Raw genomic sequence first — 23,879 nt, forward strand, 5'->3', positions numbered from 1 at the left:
ATGCATTACCAAAATGTATATGATCAGGAAAAATTATCGGGAATGATTGGAATTGAATCGGGAGCAAAAAAAAAAAAAAAGCAATCAGATTGGGAAATATCGGGATCGGCAGATACTCAAACTAAAATGACCGGGATCGAAACGGGAGCAAAAAAACATGATCACAACAACCCACCATTATTAAGTGAATTATTTTCATTATGTCCAGACTTACATGTACCCCTTTTACTTGCTGAATGTGCCGGTCCATTTTTTCCTCCTGAACGCACATTTGATTGGCTAATGACTTGACCCCCCGCCCCCTAACCCATGCACACACAAACACAGACATTAGATATTAGAGATACTAGGGATATTAGAAGTTTTTTTTTTCTTCAGCCAGCAGCAGCCACTGTAATAAATGTAAAAAGATGAGGAACGATGTGAATGAAGATGTGTTGTGGAAGTGGGGAACACACCACTAATTTTGCTAAAAGCTAGAAGTCCGACCTGCATCAGAGTTAGCACAACATTAAACAGTGTGAACTTGCTAACCTGCAAAACTCGAGTAGGAAGCTGCTTAGAGAGAAGTGTCCTCCTGTATGTGTTTTCTACTGTTAGTGTTAATTAAACTGTGAGAAATGGAGTGAACTGAGGTTTACCCCCTTCTGCCCAGTTTTCATTTTTAGTTCATTTATGCGGTCTTAAAGCACCCCAAAGAAGCTTTCTTTTTTGTTGTTGTTGAGTTTGGCTGTGCTTGTGTTTTACCTAAAGGACGGCTCCATTTTTTTTTTTTTTTTTGTTATTCCCAGACAAAAGTTTTTTCAGTTATATTTAATTTTCTTATTCATACATTGTTGAGTGGTGTTAAGTAAAATGTTTATTTTTTTTTTTTTTTGCATTCCTGAATAGTTAATACCATAGATGGTTTACAAGCTTTTATTTATTGTGTATGTTAATGTAATTTAAATTATGTTCAAATCATGCAATTCAAATTTGCTCATAAAATCTGGATATTTTATTCTGGAAGTTTTCTTTCTTGTTTGAAAACAAAGGTTTGAATTGATCGATGTAGGCTGAACCAATACACATAAATTTTACTATAAGTCGATACAGATTTATTTTGCATTGATCATTATGAATGTCCCGTCCCCAGCAAAAAGTGTAAATACAGGTTATGCCATATCGTCCCTACCAATGTTAAGACACTGAATTTGTGATTTCGTAATACAATATATCCATCACTTTGGTTTGCTCAATATTTACATTTGCATCACTGGTCTGGTGATGCAGGTAAACAGTGCTACTGAGTGTTCTGACACTCTGAATACACAAAGGGTGTCCTTTAGGCTGCACCTGCTTGTGGTCTCTGGTTGATGCAAGTGGTCAGCATTGGTGTGAGTGTGCTTGACTAAATGACACCTTCCAGGCACTTTCTGGCTTGTGAAACTTTTTATATCCTTAATGTTCCCTTTTTCAATGCTTGTCGGTTTTAGACTAGCAAATTTAGGACTTAATTTCCCATAATACGAGTTAAAATAAATCAACATAAAATATATTGGATGGTGCATGGTTATAATAGACAACTTTTTAGAGTATGTTCCTGAAATTTCTCATACTTTTGTTTTTCAGGAAACTGTGGGACTCCAAGCTAGCAGATCCATCATCAAGGTAAACTCAGTTCTAATAGAAGTCCAACGTTTACGCATGCATGTAGTTCACATTCAATTTTCCTTCTCAGACTGAGATCACAGGTTACCAAGAAGGCTTACTGGGTGGAGCGGGTGCAGTGTCAGGGAGTGGAGGTCTCCTTGTCACAGTGTCAGGCCCAGTTGTCAGTCCGCAGAAGAGACGGTCCATGCGCGGGAGGCATGCACGCTGTAGTCCGCTGTGTTCCTGGAGCACAGTTTGCGCGCAACGGCCGAAGACAGGCAACACACCCCACGTCGGTCAGTTCTGGTTCCTCATACCTTTATTTGAAGGAATGAAATTATTGTCATTTATGGAAATACAGTGGTAACATTACTTGCAAACGTCTCAACATACACAATGTTCAGGTTAAAACACGCTTCAACAGGAAAATATTGCCTCTTGTCACGAAAGAAATTTCAGGGACCGAAAAGCAAAAATACAGTATGGCTGGTTCTCGAAGCTCCCAGAGTTTACTAAACGTAACATACTTATAGCTGCTCTGCCATTGGCTATTGCCTAGCATTCCTAGCGTCCAATTGGCTGAGAGGGACCTCTACTGTATGTGTATGTGTGTATCCCAGCGTCCTCTTCATTCGCCTCTTGTGTTCTGACAACTTTACATGAGTATATTAACTTTTATTGTCTATTTTATTCTTGGCTTTTTACATTATGCAAAACTCATATTTTATGTTCATTGTGCAATAATTTAATTGTAACATATTTGTCACATGTTTTGGAGCATTTTCATGCATTATATAAGATTTATGTTTAAATTTTGGGGGGGCTTGGAACAGATTAGGGCATTTACATGGAAAACGCGTCTACTTACAGAATTTTAATTTACGAAACTACTTCCAGAACCAATCAATTTCGTAAGTAGAGGTACCACTGTATATACAGTACTTGTATGAAACAATGCAGGGTACACCTTCAGTACAAGCCATGGGAGAGTAATATTGTACTATACAGTGCTATGAAAAAGCATCTGAACTGTTTGGAATTTCTCACATTTCTGCATAAAATCACCATCAAATGTGATCTGATCTTTGTCAAAATCGCACAGATGTAAAAACAGTGTCTGCTTTAACTAAAACCACCCAAACATATTTTCATGTGGATAGCATGCAAACAATGACAGAAGGGGGATAAAAAGTAAGTGAACCCTCTCCCTAAAGAGACTTAATGAGCAATTGAAACCAATTTTTACCTAACAATTTAAGTCAGGTGTGTGCCCAATCACTGATGAGTGGTTTAAAGCTACCCTGCCCACTATAAAACACACAACTGCTAAGAATTTTCTTGATCAGAAGCATTGTCTGATGTGCATCATGGCTCGGTCAAGAGAGCTGTCTGAAGAGCTACGATCAAGGATATTTCATTTGTATAAAGCTTGGAAAGGATACAAAACCATCTCTCAAAGTCTGGATGTTCATCAATCGACAATCAGAGAAGTTGTCCACAAATGGAGAGAGTTTGGCACTGTTGCTTCTCTCCCAAGGAGTGGCTGTCCACCAAAAATGATGCCAAAACTTTAGCGCAGAATACTCAGAGAGGTAAAAAAGAACCCAAGAGTGTCTGCTAAAGACTTACAGAAATCACAGGCACATTCCAATATCTCTGTGCACACATCAACTATATGTAAAACTACGGCTTAGAATGGTGTTCATAGGAGGGCTCCACGGAGGAAGCCACTGCTATCTAAATAAAGCATTGTTGCTCGTTTAATGTTCGCAAAAAGGTCTTGGACACTCCACAGAAGTTTTGGCAAAATATTTTATGGACTGATGACACCAAAGTTGAATTGTTTGGGAGTAACACACAATGTCATGTGTGGAGGAAAAATGGAACAGCTCACCAACATCAATCCCTCATCCCCACCGTGAAGCATGGTGGAGGGTGCGTCATGACTTTGGGGCTGTTTTGCTGCCTCAGGATCTGAACAACTTGCAATCATTAATGGAAGAATGAATTCAAAGGTTTATCAGGATATTTTGCAGGAATACCTGAGGCGGTCTGTCAGACAGTTGACGCTAAAAAGACGATGGATGCAGCAACAAGACAATGATCCAAAACACAGAAGTAAATCAACTTCGGAATGGTTTCAGAAGAACAAAATACACATTCTGGAGTGGCCAAGTTAAAGTCCAGACTTGAACCCCATTGAGATGCTGTGGCATGACCTAAAGACAGTGATTCATGCCAGACATCCAAGGAATCTGACAGAACTACAGCAGTTTTGTAGAGAAGAATGGGCCAGGATTAGTCCTGATCAATGTACCAGACTGATCTGCGGCTACAGGAAGCATCTGGTTGAAGTAATTGCCGCCAAGGGGGGGGGGGGGGGGGGGGGCCACAAAATATTCAATGTCATGGTTCACATACTTATTTTTCCCCCTTTTGTCATTATTTGCATACTATCCTCATTAAATTATGAAAACCTATAAATGTTTGGGTGGTTTTAGTTAAACCAGACAGTTTTTTCATCTGTGTGATTTTGACAAAGATCAGCTCACATTTGAAGGTGATTTTATGCAGGAATGTGAGAAATTCCAAAATGCTCAGATACCTTTTCATACTACTGTAGATTGGTTCTCTCAGAGAAATCGTATTTCACAATATTGTCATTGTAGCAAAAACATATTTAATATCTTTTGCTTGATAAATTGGCAAGTGAGAGCGTGTCATGTATTACAAGTCTCAATGCAATGCAGTTCTTCTCCACCAAAAACTGGTGTCACTGGGTGGTTTAATGCGTGTACTAGTATAGTTTGTTTATTTGAAGCTTTAATTTGAGAACATGCTTACTTGAAGGACTCCTCTATTAAGTCAAAATATATTTTTTTGTCTTCTAGTTTAGCTTTGGGTAAAACCACCAAGAGATTTTAGAGAGGATATGCAAACAAACGTTTAAAAATAAACTCAAGAATGAAGATGGAAAATGCAACATTCAATAATAAAAAGTATCTAAATGTGTTTCAAAACAACAAATGTGTACTCATTTTCTTTTTCCTACCAGAGCAACGTGCGTCTGAAGGCGGGGCCCCGTGTTGGAGAGGGTCGGGTGGAGGTTCTGAAAGAGGGCAAGTGGGGCACCGTAGCAGACCATTTGTGGGACATCACAGACGCGAGCGTGGTCTGCAGAGAGCTGGGCTTTGGAACTGCCAAGGAGGCTCTGACCAGGGCTCAGTTGGGAGAGGGTGAGAAAAGACACATGTACTGTAGATTAACATGTACACAAAAGAGCACTTACTGTAGGTGTGTACAGAGGCGTAGCAAGGGTCCCTGGGGGCCCCAGGCAACAGGCAACATGGGGCCCTTCTGAGTCACGGGACTCACATACATACTCGCGCAGTATAATGAACACAAAGGTGGGGGGGTGCGAGTGCGCGCTGCGTGCACGTGCGGTCAGCTTGGCCATAAAAGTGGCGAAAACTAAGCACTTTACACTGACTCATATGGATGTACTTATATTCGTTCATGGACGCACACATTTTAACAGGTGGCCGTGCTCTGCTCGAAATGCGCACACTACGTCTATTCTCGCTCCCAGAATACGCAGCGCTTGTGACGTAGGACAATAACAGGACTGGTTGCTATGGGAACGTACGCATACCCAAGGAACCTTGCTAAAAGGAGTATTAAAATTGCTAATAAAATAGTTTAGGATTATTTTAGATGCATATATGTTATATTTTTCTTTTAGAGTATTCGACGAGGAATACGATAGACCCATTAATAGACTTTATTGGAAAAATCACCATTTCTTATGGTAGTCACATGAATAATGAGGTGGCCTGTTAAAATCAACGTAAAACATCTCAGCTAGGACTTTCCAGAGAGTACTTGGTGAGTCACTCTATAAACAATCATGTGGTCTTAATAGCTGATTGAACTTTCTTAAAATCTATAATCCAAGTGACATGGTTAGTACTGATTGGGGTTGATAACAGAATCGTTAGATAATCTGCTAATTGATTCCATGGTATTGAAACACTCCCAACACTTGTCGCTGCGACAGTGCAGTAAAGCTGCGTGTGCTAAATCTGTTAGCCCTCTGGGGGCCCCTGCTGGCTGGGGGCCCTAGGCAATTGCCTGGTTTGCCTAATGGGACGCGACGCCTCTGTGTGTGTAAGAACTTCAGCAGATCTAAAAAAGTTGTACCATTATCATCAACTGCCTTTCTACGTAGACTTAATCAATTTTCCATACTAGCCGGGTATATTCCATCTGGTTCAGATAACCGTTCTCACTCATATTCACACCTTTGCATAAATTAGAGCCTTCAATAAATCCAGTATACATGTTTTGGGACTGTGGGAGGAAAAAAGCAAGTGAAGCCAAGATTCAAGAATATTCTCCTTTGATGCTTGGGTGCTAATCAGTGTGCAGGGCAACTTTGTAGAACCAAAAAAACAATACACACGGTTTCTGAAACTATTCACAAATACCTTTCTGACAATAAATGTTCCGAATATTTAAAAAGTGTAAATCTAAAGTAGAATATTATCTTAATACTAAGTATTATAGCATCATTAACGTCACCGTGTTTGCATGCTGCTCTGCCGTTGACGCCTATATTTGCCCATAATTTAAGTGGTTATGGTTAGGGCGTTAGAGTTTGGGCATATTATTTTCATTCATTAATTTCAAGAGAAAGATTTAAGCAATCCCAAAATATGTTGTTTTTCAACTAATTACAGTTCATTACTCTTTGTATGACATCTGACTAAATTCCCATGAGAACAAGGTCAGACTAAACAGCAATAAGTCTAAATGGGTGTTTCTAAATAGTCTGATGGCAAATTCTGTGGACCCAAGCAGACAAAAAGTTTACAGCTGGACAGCTGATGGTTGACTGCATCTACCCATGACCGCTTGTTTGACCAGTGGAGCACCTGGAGCTCACAATGGCATGCAATGCATAACCATTCTCTTGGTACTGCTTCTATTGTGGCCCCAGAAACCTTGACATGCAGTTCTCCAACAAAAACAATTTAAAGTTCACTTCCACATGCTGAGTGGCAGTCCTTTTTTCTTGCCCTACTTTTACTGCAATTAAGTTCATTTCCGGCCATTATATTTCGAACCGAATGAGAACATCGCATGACCCCGTAAATGTTGCTGAATTTCCTCCTATCCGCTTGCCCTAACGAAGTAATTCATGGAAACCTTTTAGGTTTCTTAAAGTAGGTGCTGGGCTTGTGTTATGTCTAAATAATGACTATGGTAAATGTCACAGCGGAGAGCTGCGGGTTGAAATGTTTCTTGACAAAGTTAATTTTGCCATGTTGCACAAACACAGGAGAGTGGTCTGGGCCTTGCTGGAGTTCTGGGAGGGCTCATGGGTGGTGCAGTTTGAGAAGAGTGACTTGACTCAAGGCTCGGTGACATCAGTGGCTATTTGAGTGAAAAAATATAGGGCTTAATAAAACATTGGCCTCATACACCTTCACAGACTTCTGCAAGTTCAAAGATTTTTGCCTGTGGTCTGCAGGATGGAGGGTGCTGTAAATGGGACAAAAGACTCTCTTTCTCTCACAGGCCCTTCGCATGAGTCACATTAATTGCCATACACATTTCTATAGGAATTACTTTTTCCAACCCCATTTAAAAAGCAAAAGCTGTGAGTGGAAGCCTGACCTATCTAGTTTGTTAGATTAGGCTCCTTCCTGCTAGAGAGATAACATTCCACATCCCTATACACTCAAAAAAATGGGGTGTTGAACTGACATTAAAAAAATTATGGAAAGAATTTGCACCTGATAATATTGCTTTCCTTCAGCATTTAGCAGATGTGTCCTTTTAACGTAAAGCACACATGTCTAGCCAACATTAGGCACTTATGTTGCGCGAAAATAACGCACTCTTGTTGAGCCAACGTAAGGCACTCATGTTCACCCAAAATACATGTTGAACCGACATTAAAGAAATTCATAATTTGCACCTGATTAAATTGATTTCCTTCAGTATTTAGCAATTGTGTTCTTTTAACATAAAGCACAGATGTTGAGCCAACATATGGCACAACTAGGGCTATCAAATTTATCACGTTAACGGGCGGTAAGTAATTTTTTTAAATTAAGCACATTAAAATATTTAACGCATGCACGGAACAGCCCACTCACGCATTGCCGCAAACAGACTACAATGGCGCCGTTTTATGTATATACAGAGCTAAGAGGCAGTGACAAGTGAGTGGAGTGTTTACAAACATTCATTTGAACCGTGCTTTTAATTGCCAAAATTGCCAACAATTATAACTATTGAGGCGAGCGACGTAGGGAAGACTAACAGGAGTTGATCTTTTTCTTAACACCCTGCAGTGTACACAACGCAGAGAAGATATAGCATTTGCAGCCACCACACACAGTCATGGTTGCCCCACTTCCCATCATGCATTTGGGCAGAACAGTTTAGTCACTACAGTATCATTTACTGAAAGCTCAACAAATACACTAGATGGCAATATTTAGTCACAACCAGAGGTTGCGCTAGACATTTTCGTTGTCTGTCATTTTGACTGACAGGGTCATAAAAATCCGGTCATAGTCTATTTTTACCCGTCACTTAAATTTTTTAAATGATAATGATGACATATTCAATAGTATTTAGTTTTCATTCATTTTTAATTAATATTGTAACACTTGCTTGGCGGCGAAAAATTAGACACGGAAGTCGTGGTATTTTTCTCCCTTTTTACTCTGCTTACCAACAACTCCGCCCCCAAAGAAAAAGAGGCAACGATATAGACCCCAATCACCAACGTCACACAATGATCTTAATTGTGGTTGTCAGCCCAAAATCTTCTAAATATATATTAAATGCATCTTACCAGATATAAAAAGACTTCTACATAGTCTGTGGTGATCGTTTGGTGCCCAGACTTCTTGTCCTTGTCGAATTACAGCAGTCCATCTCGCTCTCATCTTCACCATTTTGATTATTAATATTAATGAGCAGAAAAACACGCCGTAATAGGAGGCATGTACGTAGCGGTAATGTGTAAATATGACGAGCTGACACACAATATGGCGGCTCCGGTCAGGGGGGCGGAGTTGTGACGTCATGTGATTGGGTGATTGGATGACGCGCTGGCACACCGGGTGCACAAATAAGAACCTCGCTTTGATGTGTCAATCACGGTGCCGCCGCCAGACCCCGGTGACGCTACAATATTCTGACAGAAGAGCCAACGACGTCATGCATTAAGAGAGACAATAGCTAATATGCTGACTCGCCACCCTGTGGTCTGGGGTGCGAATTGCAACCTGTCAAAATGACGGACGGATTTCAGTTTTTTCCGTCACCGTTTTAAAAAACCGGTCAACGACGGAAAATATCCGGTTAACGCGACCCCTGGTCACAACATACAATGTCACATTTATCCTTAAAGAATCTATCTGTGGATACCTTTCACAGAAAGAATGTTAATAATGTTAATGCCATCTTGTCGATTTATTGTTATAATAAACAAATACAGTACTTATGTACAGTATGTTGAATGTATGTATCCGTCTTATCTTTCCATTCCAACAATAATTTACGGAAAAATAAGGCATATTTTAGAGATGGTTTGAATTAAAAATTTTAATCGTTTGACAGCCCTAATTTTAACGTCAATGGCATCAATTTATATATGCCTCAATGGAATCCAGTACATTGGCATCAATAGTAGCGACATTCCTGATAGTCAATGGCATGGACGTACATAGCTGTCAGTGGTATTGACTTACTTAGGCGCCAGTTCAATGTCAATGTCAATGGGATGTAATGGTAAGTGGTCAAAAATCACAACCACCTATGTTTTCCTGTCATTGAAAATGAAGGGAAAATGCTTGCCATTAAAAATTAATGGAATTCCGGTCATTTTGATATTCAAACGGTGCCGGTCGATCAGACGGTTTGGAGTCTCCAGTGCGCCGGGAAAATGTGGATAATAAGATTATGAAAGAAAGAAATAAAAATAAAGTTGAGGAATTTTACTAGCTGGGCCTGTGCCTTGCAAAGCCCCATCTAATAAAGAAAATCACTTTTCACAAACAAAATAATAATGAAATGGTGACGGTTATTGGGCCGGCCGGCTCTACCATTGAGGTGTCACTTATTTTTTCAGGGAGCTGGCAACCCTACTTTTAAATCTCGCGAGAAATGACGAGACTATTGCAATTGGTTGGAAAGGCACGTTAACATTATGTTGCATCAACATGATCTAATCTAGCTACTCATTAATTGTTCATGTTTATGTATGGACTGCATGATTTAATCAAGCTCACCTTGGAAACATGATGTGTTCTTGCTGAAAATGCACAGTCTTTTAGTAAACTTTACAACCTACCGGAGTCATTTTTTTGAGTGATAAGACAACTTCTCTAGCCTGTGATCAGAAGGCCAAGGTGCCTGGCTTACAAAACACCTGACTTTGGCCCCTTTCACAGGTGTTGATCCCATGCCTAAATCGTCTCTTCGGCCTATATCCAGTTGAGACCCATAGTGCAGACCCAGTCAATCTCCAAAGGGCGGCCCTGGTCGCTCAACATATGTATGTACGTGTCAAAATAGGGTTTTGAACTTTGCTTGGTCTGCTCCTTCACAAATGACCTTAGCTCCTCAATTCATTGATACGCACGAATCACTATAATAAGATAATTGAAAGACAGGCTCTCACCATACTCACTGAAATCACTATCCTTGCACTGCTAATGCCACAACATTATCACATGCATGTCACTAAGTAATAAGTTCTCAGACATCTGCTTCAATCTGGGTACTGCATATGCAATATTTTCACGGTTACATAGTAGCATTTTTGCACTGTTACATCAATATCTATGCACAAACTGGCATTTTCACTATCATATCAAGTCTGTCAAGGAATAGCGGGCAGGCATACAAGTTGGAACCAAACGCAGGGAAAACATAAGGCAACAACGCAAAGGCAAGGCAGGGTGACGGAAAACTAAAAAATGTAACAAAAAACAAAGTACAAACAAAAATTAAGTGGATCAAACAAAAGTGGTCAAAACTTACAATAGCAGAGGCCCAGGAACAACAGAGGCATGAACGATGACGAGACAGACGCTTGGATAGACAATGATCCAACAAGAAAAGACAGCGCATTGGGAACTTAAACACAGACATGGGGTAAAACGCACAGGCACAAGTGGGTGACACAAGAGGCAGCAGATTGGTCAACACACAAGGAGCAGGCCACAGCAGGTGAAATCAATGGGTAATCACAATGACTAGAAACACTAGGGCAAAATCTTAACAAAACTCAACCTAAGGCATGACAGTCATCCATCTGCCTCCTAGTCTGAGTACAGTAAATTGTTATTTACGCACTGTCACTACAATACCACTTACTGCTAGTCACTTATTCCTATCTGTGTACGCTGTACTTTGTTTTAACCTTGCATTATTGTACTTTTGTTCTATGTGGTGCACGTTACGGTGACGCTTTAAATCTCATTGTACTCTGTACGATGACAATAAAGTCATTCTATTCTATCCTATTCTATTCTGGGAGGGTCATGATACATATATTTCAATACCTGCATGGAAACGTTTAACATTGACCATTTTTGGAAATGCCGTCCTAGGTACCGGGCCCATCCACATGAACAGTGTCCAGTGCACAGGCAGAGAGAGGTCCCTAACAGAATGTGCTTCCAAACCGGTCCCCTTGTACACCATCAAGCATAATCAAGATGCTGCTGTCCGCTGCAATGTCCCATACACCGGTACACAAAATACGGTGAGACAGAAAGAAATTACACACGGCAAGTGAAAGCTGTGGTCAGTCTTACAAAAACACTCTTTGGTTTCAGGTGAGACTGGCAGGAGGACGAGACAGAGCAGAGGGTCGCGTCGAGGTGTTGATCGAGGTCGGAGGAGTGAAGCGCTGGGGTTCTGTCTGCAGCGAGAACTGGGGAATCAACGAGGCTATGGTGGTGTGCCGACAACTTGGTTTGGGTTTCGCCGCCAGAGCTCATCAGGTAATCAGAAAAGTGAATTTAACGTACATAGTAGCTTCTATCAACCTTTGTGTCACTCCGTCTTGGCATATATCCTTTGTACTCCCACATTTCCCTACCCTCTGTGCTAGGTTTGTGTGTCTGTGCTGTGTTATTACCGAGGCCTGAGGTAATTATAGGCTTCTAGAAGGTCCACTTCCAGCACTCTGAAAATAAAATAGGGAAAGTAAGGCAAAGAAAAATCAGTAGAACTTCTCAGGGAAAACAAGCTGAAAATAGGGTAGTTCATGGAAAGAGAGGGGTGTTGGTGTAGTGTTGAGGCATTTAAAAGGAAGATTTAAACTGTGAAAAAGACTGTAAAATGTGATAATATGTACTGATAGTCTATGAAAAAGAGGACTTCAAGTCATAAAGCAAAAACAGCCTTGAAGAGGGGCACTATCATTTGGTTTTCAAGCTTTTAACTGTGCAAAAACCTGTTCTTCATATGTTTGTCCAGGAAACTTGGTACTGGGCTAGTTCAGGCGATGCCCGTGATGTGATTCTGAGTGGAACACACTGTGTCGGCTCTGAGCTCTCCATCCAGCAATGCCGCAAAAATTCAAATGTCTACTGTCCAAGAGGTGGCGACGGCAGGGCCGCTGGAGTCACCTGTGTGGAAAGTGAGCAAAAACACCTTTTTGACATAGATATATTATCGGCAATGATTTTGAACTTCCGCTTGTCTACCATGAAAAGCTGCTCCAGACCTGGTAGTAGATGCTCAGCTGCTCCAGGAGTCGTCCTACCTGGAGGACAGACCTCTTCATCTGCTCACCTGTGCCAATGAGGAGAAATGCCTCTCATCTTCTGCTGCCAGGATGAACTGGCCCTACGGACATCGCCGACTGCTGCGATTTTCCTCTCGTATCTTGAATGTTGGCCGTGCTGATTTCCAACCTCGGGCATCCAGAGAGAACTGGATTTGGCATCAGTGTCACAGGTAGGAGGTTCATTTTTGTCCATTAAGTTATGTATGACATTTGTAAAACTGTGTGAAATTTGGCTTGCATGATTAAATCTGATAAACCCACCTACTTATTAAGTACCTTTTTGTTAATATCAGCGCTAAGACTGACTTCAGAGCAGCTTAACGTCTTTACTCAGCTGCTGAGGTTTTGTTTCCGAAAACAAAAGGGGCAGAGCTTTTAGTTTCTTCCAGCCTCAATCACTACCTCCCAAACCAGCTAGCACATTGGTTTGGTTTCCAACTTTTGCAAGGGCCTCTTGCGGGAATCTTTCTATAACGAGAGACAGTGCGACAGCAAGCAGATAAACAACCCACACTGTGTGACGCCTTTAAAGTCCACAACAGACTTCAGCTATACTATGTTTGGAAATAGAAATTCCAATGCTCATATAAAATGTTACGCAAATGTATCGAAAGGACGTGTTGATCTAAACAAAAGAAAATCACAACAAAGAAGTCAGTTTTGTACCTCAACACTTACGACAGCGCTCAATTTTAACTATCTTCCCAAATTACCAAGAACATTTGCATAATGACTTGTTTTTGTCCGGAATCCAAGTTTTGTCTTTTGTAAAGAGGGAAAAACGATCAATTTCGAAACAGTGCATTTTCTGCACAATGAACTGTCAGCAGCTCACCCATCCTATATAAATTACTAATTTGATTGAATTCTTCAAAGAGAGCTCAAATAAATTACAGAGTTCTGACAATTTTCACATTATTGTGAATAAAATTTTGCCCTGTCTCATTTCTTAGGCACTACCACAGCATTGAGGTGTTCACCCACTACGATCTGCTGACCCTCAATGGAACTAGGGTGGCTGAGGGTCACAAAGCCAGCTTCTGTCTGGAGGACACCTACTGTCCTGATGGTCAGACTAATTCAAAGAATAATACATTTTTGCTCTACATTTCCAAATATTATGTTGCTTGCAGAGGGCCTCATAATACAAACCTTTTGACTCCCAGGTATTCAGAAGCGGTATTCCTGCTACAACATGGGACAACAAGGCATCTCAATTGGCTGCTGGGATACTTACCGCCATGACATTGACTGCCAGTGGATCGACATCACGGATGTGCGACCTGGTGAATATGTGTTCCAGGTAAGGTAGCTATATTTTTAAGACTTTTTTTTTTAACCACAAAAATTCTCGAATAAGTGGGGATAAGCCAAATTTTATGTTTACGGGTTCACAGAACATTCATGTAGGTCATGAATTCACCAACGATGTAAAGTCATGGTGTCACACAGAGGTCTTTGCGCCTGTTAATGGCACGGACTTGTGAGTGCACCCTCCGAGTGGCAGACACTTGACTTGATCTACCTGCACAAGGGAAGTTAACCGTTTAACACCTGGGCCGATTTTGTCCGAATTTGGATGCCTTTAATGTTACCTTTATATTTCAAAGAAAATGTTCACAATGGCCTGGTTGGATCCCTTCTTTCAGAACACCATAACCTTCATGTTTAAACTGACTAATTACAATCAACATTTTGAACCCCCCCCCCCCCCCCCCAAAAAAAATCCCCAGTTTGTTAGTCAAAATTTGTAATATTGATGACCCATTGACAACCAAACTTGCTGAACTAAACATTTTGAAGCTTGATAATAATTATTAAAATAGTTAGGATAAACATTCAACAGAAAAAAATGAGACTGAATAGTCATATATTTGATGATTCAACAGAAACAACAGGTATGGTCATTTGCCTTTTTGTTCTTTCGACATACTATGGTCAAAACAGGTTATATACCGTAGACCAACAGTGTAAAATAGAGGGAAAAAAGAGAAAAATATATATATACGGCGGAAAACACAGACAAGACTGAGAAAGCAGTTTCTGCTTTTGCACTCCTCTTTAAAAGAAACTGCTGCATTTTAAACCAAAACAACCGTTGTGTTTGATAGAACAATATGTCTACATGCTGCCATAGCAGATTCATTGCGCATTAAGCCCCCGAGCTATTTTTAATTTGTACGTTTTACCCTCAAAACACACGTTTACAGACGTCACGCAACCGCTTTTGTTTCAACCCAGATGAAGGTAATTAATTATATTTATTATTCAAAATATCTGTCATTTTAAGCTTACAATCATTAATTGATGTCTGATATTTAGTTTAAAAAAAAAAAAATTCACTCGCATATTTTAAACTTTTAAACTAATCACGTCACAATGAAAAAAATGGTGTCTGTAAAAAAGTCTCTTGCGTGCTCTCACCTCCACATGGGTTTTGCAGTTTTTTTTGTGTGTGTTTTTTTTTTAAATGCTGTCCTGTTCAAAATTTTTCTTTCACCAGAAAATTTTAGATAAAGATTTTGAGCTTTCCAATGATGTGTCACACATGGATATTGGACAATTTTGAAATTTGGCCAAATTGGGGGTCTCAGAGCGGAACTTCAAGTCACCTGAGTGTTTTCCGCCATATACATATATATCCTCTAACACAAAAAGGGTTTGAAGGATATCTCTTTGTGAGTTTAGGTATTGCACCCATCACCTTATCAAAAGTATATACACATACAATCAAGCTTCTCAAACACACACATCTATATACAAATTGAAAAGAGTGAAAAACTGTGAAAAAACTTCAAATTTAACATTGAAAACACAATTTAAAAATACTAGTTCTGTTCATTTTTTAAGGAATGTTACTCAATTTCCCCTTGAACAGGACAAAAGGCTACGTCACACAGCCCACTCTTCCACCGTTTGCGCGCTGTTCTCACTTTTCACTCGCCGACTCTAAATCTAAAAAATACAACAACAAATCTGGCCCACCCTCTTCCTCGAGTTGATGCATAATGCATTAGCTTGCGCAAAATTTAGTTTTCGATTCATTCCGCACGTTTCACAGTTCCTCGCTCAATCTAACCGGCCGTTGCTCGCTACCTCGCCTCCCTCCCATTAGGTGGTGCCTCGCTCGGCAATTTATTAGAAAATGTTCACATTGTGTCGGCTCCTCGGACATGTAGTTTTTCTTGGTACTTTCAGTTTTGAAAAAGGACAAGAAGCGATGGAAATATGGACATAAACACATGGTCCATGCTTGCCTGGTACAACGGACTCACCGCTGTTCCAGCTTTAGAGTCTGGCGACCGTTCGGCGGATCAAATTCCCAGGGCGGAGCAAGCCACAGCAAACAGACAGCGGAGTGGACCAATCAGCGACGGGCAGACGTGCCGTTGATAGAGCGACAAAAAAACTCTAGCGCGAGGGAATAAACATACAAGGAGAACGGAGAACGGAGAAGTTTATTCAATATGGCTAGCAAGAGACAGACTGTTGGTTTTAGCGACTATGTGTATTTGGTCATTTAAAACAATTTACCGTGGATTGGAACATATTCTCAGCTTTACCGTTCGCCATCTGTGTTGTTGTGGAGACGACTTCCAACACGCAAGAGTGACGTTGCTCGTTAAGAACACGTCACGCAAATAAACAAATCTGATTGCACGGATGATTTGTTCTGGCTCGAGAGGCCAATAATGACATGGGTGCCAGACCCTTCTCACAGTGTTTGAAAAATACAGGGAGAATAGTCTGGCGGTGCCAGGCAAGGTCCATGCAGCATTTTAATGTTTATTTATGAGGGCAAAAAAAAAACAATAAAACTCAAATTACATTATCTCCTGTTTTACTTGGTCAATTGGCTTCAAGTAAAAACGGGCGTGGACCTTAACTTCCGCATTTTCAAATGAGACAAACCAGCGGCACGTGGGTGACGTAATAACAGCATGACGAGGCTTCAAAGACGATATGCGTAAACGTGTCATGTTCGGTGTTAAAAGGTTAACCACAAAAATTCTCGAATAAGTCGGTATAAGCCAAATTTTATATTTACAGGTTCACAGAGCACGCACGCAGGTCATGAATTCACCAACTATGTAAAGTCATGGTTGTCACATGGAAGTCTTTTTGCCTGTGAATGGCACAGACTTGTGGTTGCACCTTCTGAGTGGCGGACACAGTATCTGACCTGATGAAGTTAAAATTCTTTGATAAATCTAGCAAGCAGCAAAATACATTTTAATCAGATATTCATTAATCTAATTTTAAACTTAGCCGCATCAGAGGGTTCAAAGAGCCACATGCTGCTTCAAAGCCACAGGTTGCTGACGCCCAGTATAAACGGTATAGAAAAAAAGATGGGTAAAAGTTCAGCCATCTGCTGAATATGCCCAAAATGAATGTGAAGTGGCATCTTAAGTGTGTTGAAGCTAGGGGAAAACGCAGAAGTTTAAAATCTGCAAACACATGTGGGATAAAAACGATAACCAACTATAATTGTAGCGAAGTGGCTCTTGGCTAAGCATTCGGCCATTCAGGTATGCCGTATGCATGTTTTTTCAGGGTGGGTGTGTATTTAAGTAGAGGACATTTTATGTGGCTTTATATAGAAAGTAGACCTGCTATTAGAGAGTAAGTGGAGCTATTGGCCAGTGGACAAACTGCCAGCACTTCACATTATTTTTTTTTTTATGTTGAAGTTAGCTGGTCTTGTCTGTTCCTAAACGTCCAATCTACTATGCTGACCTTCTCATCTGTTCTCCCGCTCTGTCATTTGTTCTATTTTTTACTGCAAGCTAAGTGGCACCACATAGATGATGCATATGGTTTCTAATTAGTTTCTAAGCGTTTGCATTATCAAAGATGCTTTCATCAGACATGCGCGTTTACAGCTGCATGGCACACATGCGGCAATAAGGCCACGACTGGACAGCAAACCACCTACGCGCATAAAAGTTGTGTTACGTGACCTGGCAGCTGTCCGTAAATTTCATAAGTGGAGATAGAGGGAGGGAGCTCGCAAATGCTTGCTCAGCTTTCTTCCACCAGCTGGGTGTGGCTTCTACCAAGAAAGGCAGCCGTTTTTAGGAATACGATGGTGGAAGTGATGAGTAACATTGAGTCAAGCTTGATTGGTCCTTCTTGCAATTAATATCACATTTTTATATTCTATTTGAAGAGTGACAAACACTTTTGATGTCTAAAATACACTTTTTACATTATAATAAAAAGTCCCTGTATGCAAACAATAAGGCTTGTAAACCTAATTAAAAGAATACTGTTATTTTAAGTAGGTTATGTACTGTATGCCACAGTGTGTGGCATTTTTTTTTACGTCACATTATCTGTTTGATGTGTTCATTGGGGAAAATAAACTTACAGTATGTGCTTATATAGCAGCAGGCAGCACAGACAGGATGGAAATATCAAGTCGTGGCAACCAAGCATGGCGACAGTGTAATGACAGGCTGTAACTTGAATGTAAACCAAAACTGTCATCTGCATCCGTCGGCTGTTTTTGTAACCTGCAAAGAGATAACAGTGGAAAGTGATGTCATTCATCACTTGAACCCCCAATTTGAGCTATTTAGAAAAAGAGAGAACAATAATCCTGTGGTCTCTCAGCCTCCCCTCATTGAAAGCTGCCTGTTTCCTAGCTGTCAAAAGTTTTCATTTCTTCTGCTACATTATCAAAAAAGATCTGTTGGTTTGGTTTAGGCCAAGGGTGTCAAATATATGGCCTGCAGACCGAAACAGGCTTCGCCTGACAGGCACGTTTTTGTTGATTCATGCATACAGAATCACATTCTTTTATTCTGACATGAGCTCCGCTAAACTGAAAATATTACTTTTTGTAAAGATCGATGCACATGCAATGCTTGTCTGACCATGTATGTACACTTCGTATTCTTTCGTGTCTGCAATTAGCTACGAACATCAGCCAGTAGTTGCTCGTCCGCCACGATTCTTCGTGCGGAAAGTTCAGCAAGGTTTAAGAATTTCAGTGGGTACACAGTGCGGAATGTTGGCGCAAGCGTACGTCGTGCGGAGAGGCATGGTTGCTGAAAATAAATTACCGTGGCGAACACTGTGGAATCTGTAGGCGCATCTAGCATAAAGTCAGTGTGCTCCCGCACACCTCTATAAATCATATTACAATATGCTCATCAAAACAAATATATGAAAGTTGAACGTTTAATTAAATATTTCTGTGCATGGGAATATTGAGCAATGTATATATATAACTAACACATGGCCTACTAATGCATTTTGATGCATACATTTACTTGTAAAAGATGAGGTACAAGTGCACTTTTATACTAAATTGTTCCTTGAGTTTTCAAGGTGTGAAGAGTCAAGTAGAAGCTGCCATGATTTCAAAATGGACGTGAAAATGCACGTGCCATAGACTTCATAATGATATTGACGGGATTGTTGGCGTGGCCGTCAAAGCTGACCGAGTGGAATCACAGACAAGAGCTTTTTTTTGTTGAAAATTCTTGTGAATAAATGCTTAAATCCCTGAATCCTTCATAAATATGGACGTAAAATAGTCTCAATTCTTGGTTAAAGGCAAAAAAAAACATGCAGTTAGCATTTACTTTACGTAAATATTGCGAACTATGATGCTAGTCAGTAAGCAAATGTAGCGGCCGCCTTATGTAAACAGAGCTTTTCTGGTGAAAATTCTTGTGAATAAATGCTTAAATCCCTGAATTCTTTATTAATACAGACGTAAAACAGTCTCGATTCTTGGTTAAAGACAAAAAAACGTGCAGTTAGGATTTATTTTACGTACATATGTCAATGAATGTTGCTAGTCTGTTAGACAATGTAGCGGCCGCCTTATGTAAACAGCTTTTCGGGTGAAAATTCTTGTGAATAAATGCTTAAATCCCTGAATTCTTGATAGATATGGACGTAAAACAGTCTCGATTCTTTGTTAAAAGAGCAAAAAACTGGGCGGTTAGCATTTGCTTTACGTAAATATGTCGAAGAATGCATGCATGGCATGAAAAATATAATAATTACCTTGAATCCTCGGACAAATCACTCCTGAGACAATCCTACCTGTTTGTATGCGGTATAGCTTCGTACTTTTCCAACCTAAATCCGGCGTTGGATCGCTGAATGTGTTGACTAACTGCAACCGATTGCGAATAACTGAAGCGGACTGTAGGACGGCCCCCTACTTCAAGCAGTGGCGGACGGATGTGACAATTATGAAGTCTTTGACATGTGCATTTCAAATAGTATATACATTATACCTTGTTTTATTGTGACAAGATGAACTGATATTATATGAATAACTTATTAGGCCAAAAATATACTGGTCCTAAACAGTTGAGAGCGAATTGTCGTTAAAGTGGCCCCTGAAATAAAATGAGTTCGAGACCCCTGGCTTTAACAGAAAGCCACTTTAGGGCCCTAATGTAGCATGGAAAAAGAAATCTGTCATTTTAACAGGGCTGTACTCAGAATGTAAATAAAATAAAGTGGTATCAACACATTTCCAAAACATTTACATCAGACATGTCCAAAGTCCAGCCTGGGGGCCAAATGCGCCCCGTGGTCAAATTTCATCCGGCCCCCAGCCTCTGTCATAAAATCAATAACGTCTGGCCCGCACACAGACTTAATAAATTGGTCTTCAGTACTGCTACCAGCATATGAAGTAGCTTACACAATAAATGCTGCTTCTCATTTACCCACTAAAAGGCAGCAGCACTTTAAGCAACATTACCCCGTGTGACCCTTTACTCCCAGTTTTCTAAAATGGCGACAATCAACAACAACAAAAAAAAGAAAGTTGATTGCGACGCCCGGAGCCTCAACGATAGGTGAAAATTGGACTATTTCTTCACTAAAATACGCAACAACTGTGTCTGCCTCATTTGCAAAGAGACAGTCGCAGTTTTTAAAATTAAACTAGCTTCAAGTTGCTTCAGTTTTTCACTACGTACCTTCCCTGTAATCTTGTCGTACATGTCAGCGTGTCTTGTTTAGGAATATCGCTTCACATTGAACTCTTTAATAAAGCAAATGTGACACACAGAATGGCTTGCTAAAATTTGCTGAAACATATTGTTCCACGTAAAGGACGTCAGGCAAGGTCGGCCCCCCACATTTTTACCACACCAAATCTGGCCCCCTTTGCAAAAAGTTTGGACACCCCTGATTTACATTACAGGAAAAACAGACTGAATGTCTACAGAAATTCTTGGATGTATTTTCATAAAAATTCAGTAATAAAACCTTCGGCGGCAATTTTTTTTTAAATCCGTGGTTTTGGGTCTGTTGTCTGGGAATCAAAAACTGATCTGTTTTTCCTCTGTCAAAGTTTTTTTTTCCCCTCCACAGTTCACCGATTTACTATTTTGTTCCTACATGCAAACATCTTGGTAAACATATTCTTCGTAAACACATAATAGTCAAATAAACGTTGCACTCGTCATGCCTGTTTCGTTCAAATGCCACAATTGCTTGACATTTGATTTCTGTTTATAAAACAAGCACATGTTAGTAAAAATAATAATTGGATTTACATTCAAAGACGCCTTACATTGCATTCACTCCGCACTAGATGGTGATAAGCTTCTATAGTAGCCAAAGTTACCCTGGGGCAGACTGACAGAAGCGAGGCAGACAATTTGCCTTTCAAAACGCCATCAACCACTCCTTGCACTGCTTTTACACAGGCAAGTAGGGCGAAATGTCAACAAGTGAGAGTTGGATTCGAACCAATGATCTTGCGATTACCATCGCCCCCGCCCAGTGTTTTTTTTTTTTTTTTGTTAATATTTTTGGGAAAAAAAGAGGATCCTATAGTTCACAAACTTGATGTGAGAGAGAAAAACTGATATCAGTTTTGGATTCCGCACCAAATGAGGCTTCATTAGGGTTATACTGTATATAAGAGTGTGACGAAATATCGAAATGGTGATATATCGTGATACTTCGTATCCCAAAGCTTATCGAAATGCTCGTGCCAAGAATCGAGATATCGTTTTAAAAAGGTGTTAGCGTTTAAAAAAAACAAAAAATAGGAACCAACAAGTTGCTACCAAAATCTTCAACCTTAATAGTGTCTCAGTTAACTCTAAGACTGCCATTGACGGTGCTCAAAGCCCAATCCATTTAAACTGGGAACGTTCGTTCATTCGAAACCAGAGCATTCACAGTCATTCTGTCTGATTTTTTAGGGCATTTACAGGTTACTTGCTGTTAATATTAGGGCATTTACAGGTCATTTCCTTTTGAGTTTGAGTCACTGCCTATTTAGGTGATTCCCAGGTCACTTCCTGCTCTGTAACTCAAAATAAACAGGAAGTGACCCATAAAATGCCCCAAAATCAACAGGAAGTGACTGAAAATCAACAGGTAAATGACTTTAAATTGTCAAAATTATCGCGTTAACGGGCGGTAATTAGTTTTTTAAAATTAATCACGTTAAAATGTTTGACGCATTTAACGCCCGGCTCAAACAGATTAAAATGACAGCACGGTGTAATGTCCACTTGTTACTTGTGTGTTTTGGTGTTTTTTCGTCCTCTGCTGGCGCTTGGGTGCAACTGATTTTATGGGTTTCAGCACCACATGAGCATTGTGTGTAACTAATGACATCAACAATAGCGAGCTACTAGTTTTATTTTTGATTGAAAATTTTATTAAAACGAAAACATTCAGAGGGGTTTTAATATTAAAATGTATATAACTTGTACTAACATTTATCTTTTGAGAACTACAAGTCTTTCTATTCATGGATCGCTTCAACAGAATGTTAATAATGTTAGTGCCATCTTGTGCCATCATTTATTGTTATAATAAACAAATATAGTACTTGTGTACCGTATGTTGAATGAATATATCCGTCTTGTGTCTTTCCATTCCAACAATAATTTACAGAAAAGTATGGCATATTTTAGAGATGGTTTGAATTGCGATTAATTACGATTAACTAATTTTTAAGCTGTAATTAACTCGATTAAAAATTTTAATCGTTTGACAGCCCTACTTTAAATGGCCCAAAATTACCTCATTGCCTGGCATTGGCTGCCACTGACGACCATAAACGTTCAAGCCGGCGTCTACCAGTGATAAACTCATTCCAATTCACAGCAGCTTGTTTTTCTGTTTTTTAGTTGTTTGTAGAACATCCTAGAATGATTTCCTGACCAATGTATCGATAATCGTTGTATCGCCATATCGTCAGATCATCGTTATGGTCAGCTTTGTATCGCAAATCGTATTGTATCAAGAGGTACCATAAGATTCCCACTTCTAGTTATATATCTGTGCTCATGTATAAAAGTGTACTAGATCTGTGTTGCTAAAAAAAATCTTTATCCTTTCCTTTTCAGGTTGAGGTCAACCCATCTTTGGATATGGCTGAGTCCGATTTCAAAAACAATGTGATCCGCTGCCGGTGTAAATATGACGGAGCGCGCGCTTACATGTTCGGATGCCACGCAGGTAGAGTCAAATCATCCGAGCTGGGATTTGCATGAAATCTAACCTGCGGAATAGAGAGAGAATGCAAGAAAAAATTCAAATGTGATGATGAATTACAATCAGAAGAAACAAGTTGAGATAAAATACGACAGTATCTCTACATTCACTGTTGTATAATCAATTTAATGTCTTTCATCAGGTGACGCTTACAGCGCAGATATCGAGGACTTGTTTGACCACCAGCGTCAGATCACCAACAATTTCCTGTGAATGGATGATCACAGATACAGGGAAAGAAGAACCATTAAACTCCTCAGCACACCTCAACAAAACAAAGAGGTTGAGAGACAAGAATAAATCAGGGAGAAGGAAGAATTTTGGTACCTGGTTGAAGTCTATCGGAAGCAGTTCAAGTCAAGATGATTAATGTTGAAAAGCAGAAAAAAGGAAAGCACGCATCTTTAAAAAAAATTGTCAACTCATTTTCATTTAATATCCATTTGAAATGATTTGGATGTCTTTTTATCAATACATATGATTCCAAAGATTAAGTCATGACCAAAGTACATAAAGACATGAAGGCCCACATTGACAGAGGTTACATCTGTCTGCTTGCATTCACTTCTAATTGCAAATGCATTATTAACTGTTATGCGTGTGTGCTTTATGGTATTGAACGAGAATCAACATTTTTTTCCCCATGGTGCTATTTTGCCTTTATTTGAATAAATATTGTAATGTATTGCACATGTATTGTCATGTACAGTTTTATATTACCTCTCTGGAACAATGTTAGGTCTCTAATTTATGCAGATTTTATTGTACTTTGAGTTGGCATTGTCCGTGTGTGGCTGTGTTTTGTATTGTTAATTTTTATTGAGAGATCATTTACTTGTTTGTTCTTTACTTGTTCAACAATGGGAAAATCAGATGAGACCTGGATGCCCCACAGTAGTGCGCCTTAAACATTACTTAA

At 39.8% G+C, this 23,879-nt stretch overlaps 1 protein-coding gene across 1 annotated transcript in view; it reads left to right on the forward strand.

Annotated features, from left to right (window-relative positions):
* Positions 1-23,478, forward strand: part of LOC130920459 (lysyl oxidase homolog 4-like) — a 36,071-nt gene extending 12,593 nt beyond the window's left edge. Inside the window, exons 5-15 of the mRNA XM_057843703.1 lie at positions 1,612-1,650; positions 1,721-1,928; positions 4,688-4,868; positions 11,271-11,425; positions 11,499-11,666; positions 12,145-12,307; positions 12,384-12,627; positions 13,411-13,526; positions 13,624-13,760; positions 22,813-22,924; positions 23,103-23,478. Coding sequence (XP_057699686.1) covers positions 1,612-1,650; positions 1,721-1,928; positions 4,688-4,868; positions 11,271-11,425; positions 11,499-11,666; positions 12,145-12,307; positions 12,384-12,627; positions 13,411-13,526; positions 13,624-13,760; positions 22,813-22,924; positions 23,103-23,173 — 1,594 coding nt within the window. The 3' untranslated portion in view covers positions 23,174-23,478. The remainder of the gene's footprint in view (positions 1-1,611; positions 1,651-1,720; positions 1,929-4,687; positions 4,869-11,270; positions 11,426-11,498; positions 11,667-12,144; positions 12,308-12,383; positions 12,628-13,410; positions 13,527-13,623; positions 13,761-22,812; positions 22,925-23,102) is intronic.
* The last annotated feature ends 401 nt before the right edge of the window (positions 23,479-23,879 follow it).

This window comes from Corythoichthys intestinalis, chromosome 8 (assembly GCF_030265065.1).
Source record: "Corythoichthys intestinalis isolate RoL2023-P3 chromosome 8, ASM3026506v1, whole genome shotgun sequence".
Lineage (NCBI taxonomy): Eukaryota > Metazoa > Chordata > Actinopteri > Syngnathiformes > Syngnathidae > Corythoichthys > Corythoichthys intestinalis.